This window comes from Castanea sativa, chromosome 10 (assembly GCF_040712315.1).
Source record: "Castanea sativa cultivar Marrone di Chiusa Pesio chromosome 10, ASM4071231v1".
Lineage (NCBI taxonomy): Eukaryota > Viridiplantae > Streptophyta > Magnoliopsida > Fagales > Fagaceae > Castanea > Castanea sativa.
The window spans coordinates 5,517,379-5,521,923 of record NC_134022.1 but is presented as its reverse complement, the minus strand read 5'-3'; the positions used below and the strand labels follow the sequence as shown (position 1 = coordinate 5,521,923).

The 4,545-nt window shown below is 37.2% G+C and overlaps 1 protein-coding gene across 1 annotated transcript; it reads right to left on the bottom strand.

The window, feature by feature from the left end:
• Nucleotides 1-2,115: 2,115 nt before the first annotated feature.
• LOC142611915 (uncharacterized) lies at nt 2,116-3,934 on the bottom strand. The gene is made up of 2 exons (XM_075784067.1): nt 3,855-3,934; nt 2,116-2,533 (listed from the first exon to the last, which is right to left on the bottom strand). The coding sequence occupies exons 1-2, from the start codon at nt 3,932-3,934 to the stop codon at nt 2,116-2,118; spliced, it is 498 nt and encodes a 165-aa protein (XP_075640182.1).
• Between the last annotated feature and the right edge of the window lie 611 nt (nt 3,935-4,545).

Sequence of the window (4,545 nt, the reverse complement as noted above, 5' to 3'; positions counted from 1 at the left end):
CGTCAGTTTTTTGCACACCCCTACCGTTCATAATCCCCCAAAAATGTTGGTAGAATAGGGGTGGCATCCCATCAGGACCTGGTGCTTTTAGGGGCGCCATTTAGTTAAGTGCTTCTTGAATTTCCCACTCCATGAATTCCCCCATTGGCTATTCATTAATCTCATCTGTGACTAGCCTTGGAATAAAGGATAGTGAACCTTCTTCAATGGCCGAATTCCTTGTAGTGAAAGTTCTTCAAAATACTCCACAATAGTGTCTCCAATTACTTCTGGTTGCTCTTGCCAAATACCCCTTTTATCTTAAATTCCAAGAATGGAATTTTTCCAAAATCTTTGAGTTGCTTTGTTATGAAAAAATTTGGAATCGTTATCACCATTTTTCAACCATAGCACTCTTGATCTTTGGCTCCACATTCGGGTTTCCTTGTCCATGAGAACATGAATTTCATCCTTCAATTCCCTAAGTCGAGAATTATCTCCCCTCCTCATAGCCTCAGCCTCAACCTTGGCTGACAATTTTTGCTTCTCCTCCAATTCTCGCCTAACATTCCCAAAAATGTTTTTTCCCACTCTCCCAACTCCTTACTGCATTTTTCAATTTTTTTCAAGATATCACCTCGCTCACCTTCCCTCCATGCCGCCTCCACAATTTCTCCACAGCTTGATTCAGATAACCACATCTCCTCAAAATGAAATACTTTCTTTTTAGGTGGAGCTTCCAATCCTGAAAGATTTATAAGAAGTGGAATATGATCTAATGACAGACATCTAAGATGAGACACCCTTGTACTTGGAAATCTTATGAGAAATCCACAATTCTCCAATCCCCTGTCCAACTGTTCCCATAATGCGTGACCATCATCAAAATGTTTGCTCCAAGTAAATTTGGATCCCTCAAATCCCAAATCAATGAAAACACATTCATCAATTACATCTCAAAATTGTTGCATTTGGTTGTGACTTCTCATTGCTCCCCCCAATTTTTGTCTTGTCTATTGATTTCATTGAAATCCCCCACACAAAGCCATGGTACTTTTGGCCTATTGTTTAAACCTCTCAATTTATTCCAAGCCTCCATTCTCCGATGAGTTTCAGGCTCTCCATAGAACCCAGTAAATTTCCATTCTGTTTCTTTATTTTTATCTAGGGTTATATCAATAAAATACTTATGTGAATCCTCAATGGTTGCATGAACATCATTTTTCCTAAACAGCACCAATCCTCCACCTCTTCGCCCACTACAAACCTCTCACTTGTGAAGGACTCGATATAGCCTAGCTTCTGGCGTGGCTGAGCATCAGCCTCCACCATTTGAGAAGAAAATTTAGCTTCATCCGTCAAAACCTGTTTCTTGCTACAAGGTAAATCGAATGATCATCAATCGTTAAAAAACTACGTTTGCATGGACCTGTGGAATCTGCCCGAGGTACCTGCTGCGTGATCTTGCCTCTGTCCAGCCTAGTCCACGTGCCTTTTTTTTTTTTATTACCTTAGTAACTTCATGCCCCTCACGTGACATAGAGGTAAGGATGAAAGGATTAGCATTAGGGTTTGATTGAGCCGCCTCCTTGACTTGATTGCTCCTGATGGATTTACTCAAGACATTAATTGGATTAATTCCCATTGGTTCCGTTGGAAGTAATGGACAACTATCACCAGAATTTTCGGTCACATTAATCCCTATAGTTTCTGCATTAAAGTGGTTCGGATTGTGTGGAGTGATATTAGGGACTTGAGGTTTATTACTCGTGTAATTGTTTCCTGAATTATGAGGGTCATTATGTGTGTCGTTTTTCTCCCATAAATGCACCTTTAATGAGCTGTCATCTAAGTCTGTGTTGTGCACCACCGTGAGCTCCTCTATAGCTCGTGAATCATCCTTGATCCCACCGCTGTCCTCAGGTCTGGCTACATTAGCTTGCGACTTAGAGGTTGTACGTTTTTTACAGTAAAATCCTGGGACGGCCATCACACTTCGCTTTGACCGGGAAAAATGGTGGAGCACGTAATGACGGCCCAAATTGTTTTTGTGTTTCTGCTAATCTTCCTTCACTATCCAGCCAAATCTCACCATCACGGTCCGAGTGATCCATTTTGTCGCACCGATAACATATATTAGGAAGGCACTCGTATTTGAAAGTGACCCAAGATTTTTTTTCCATTCTCCATATCCACAACTCGACCACGGCAAAGAGGTAAAGATATATCCATCTCCACTAGAATCCTTCTAAAATTGCCCCCCTCCGTTTCAGCTATATCGTTAGAGTGGACAATTTTTCCAACAACTTCACAAATCTTCTTGGCCGCCTTAACATCCATGTACTTGTAGGGGAGTCCATGAACTTGAACCCAAAATCGAGTCTTCTCAAATTTCAGTTCTTCCATTGCTATGCTCTTGTCATACTTCTGCATGATCACCAAGTGCTTATTGAAGCACCATGGTTCGGCATTGGGGACCTTCTCTACTTCATTTTCATCATCAGAAATTAAAAGAATCACATAATCACCCAGGTTTTTGATCTTAAATCCGCTCCTTGAACGCCATAATGGGGTAAACGTTTTTGCAATGGCCTCAATTATTAAGCGCCCTCTTCGTAAGAAACTTTGCTGCTATGATATGTTCTTTCAAACTGAATTCAGCTTCCAAACAGCAACTTGGGCCGCTCTCTCTCCGAAAGCGATAGTTTCGTCCAACTTTGTGATAATTTCTCCATTGTCCAAAATTATCTAGGCAGTAGGAAGAAAATTAAAAAAAAGACAGTTTTTTCCCTATTCCCTCGAAGAAAACCCAACTAGCCAATGAACTAACATTGTTAGAACGTGGAGAACAAAAGAAACCTTCCTAGAAGGTACGGCTATTCTACTGCCTAGGAGAAGTTTGGAGGACTTTCTTAGCTACAGAGAAACTTTTGGTGTGTGTTGAGAGAGATCCATGCAATGACTAGGACTATAATACTCATTAAAATCAACAAATTAAGAGAAAGCCAATAGGAAATGCAATATGACCAACCAAAAATCTTTACTTATATTTTTCCTTTTTTGAAAAGAAAAGAACATATATGAACTCTAGACTAGAGCTACTAATTTAACATCAATTACAACGATTTCATCGGCGAAACAATAAAACAAAGAACTATTAGTCTGTAAGTTAAAAGTAAACAACACTGACATAACTTGGCCACTGATTCAGCATTTTAAATATGCAGCAAAATCTTACTAAATGGTTGGACCAAAGTAGCTATCCTCCCTAGAGGACCTAAAAATTTCTCTAGTTACTGTTGTATGCAAAGATGCAAAGTTCACATTTATGTGTAATCACTAATCAGTCTCTATAGGTATGCTACTTTGAAAACCAAATTACAGCCTATGGCTTTAATGACATCTCGCTTAATTTGGAAGAAGGAAAAAGAATGAAATAAAATGAAAAGAATTCTTTTAAAATATTTATTTTAATATCTTTTTTAGAAGTTTAATTAGAAAGAAGTAGAATAGATAAGAGGGAATACTTATTTGTTAATTTTCACTATTCCCTTAAAACTTTTAATTTTCATTCCTCCAGAAATTTGCAGAATTTGAAAGGAATAAAATAAAATTTAATGAAATTTTCTCTAAAAATCCTAAAATATCTCTATATATTTAGATTTTTATATTAAAATTGAGGTTTAATAGTAATATTGTGAAAAAATGATTGTCTTACTTTCCTTCTTTGTTACTCCCAAATAACATTGTTTATCTGCCATTTTTTTTTTTTAAAAAAAAAAACGTCCAAACATGATTACTATTTTCTTAGTCTAACTGTGGAATTATACAAATCTCTTTGGCTCTATGACTATATAAAAAGGTAAGTTAGATACCTGAAAGTCGAAGCAATCAAACTGTTGTGCTCTACTGTTTGGTGGTAGTAACAGTATAGCACATTAAGCAACAGGGCCATTTGTGTGAACTTTCTATTTACATGAAATTGTTGATGCAACAAGAAAGTAGAAGGCTTTACTAGCCTACTTATGTATAAAATATATGATTATTGGCCATCACGAAACCTTCTTGAAGTTTGTCCAAAAAGGGTTTTGCCATTGGGTCTATGAATTAACTGTTGACAAAAAATGAGAATTTTTTCCAATCAAAATATTTTCTTTCTAAACCTTTTTCTATTAGCTTCCTATGTCCAAGTTTTAGTACCCAATATTGTATTTTTCTGAAAAATCATATCTTTGTAGACCACCACCACCACCCACATCAATGCTGGCAGTCCCACCAAGCCGACAACCAAGAACGCCAGCACATAACATGGTCTTATTGAGTTCATGGTTATCCTGGCAACATCCTTTGGATGAAAAATTGTGCACTCTCATTCTTAGCAGAGAAACTCAAATTGAAGCTGTAAAATTGAACTTGCTACCTTCCCCTTTTATTTATTGCAAAGCTACAAGTAACAATTTTCTCTACCATTATTTTTTTATAGGTAAAAGTCTATTAATCTAAGTTTGTATGCCTTCATGTATGACTTCAGTCATGCCAAATGTTAAGCTTTTGAATACTTAAAAA

Coding starts and splice junctions, on each gene's coding strand:
- LOC142611915 (XM_075784067.1), bottom strand. CDS start 3,934: ATGGCCCTGTTGCTTAATGTGCTATACTGTTACTACCACCAAACAGTA. Junction 2,534..3,854: donor TTGATTGCTTCGACTTTCAG/GTATCTAACTTA, acceptor ATGGCGTTCAAG/GAGCGGATTTAAGATCAAAA.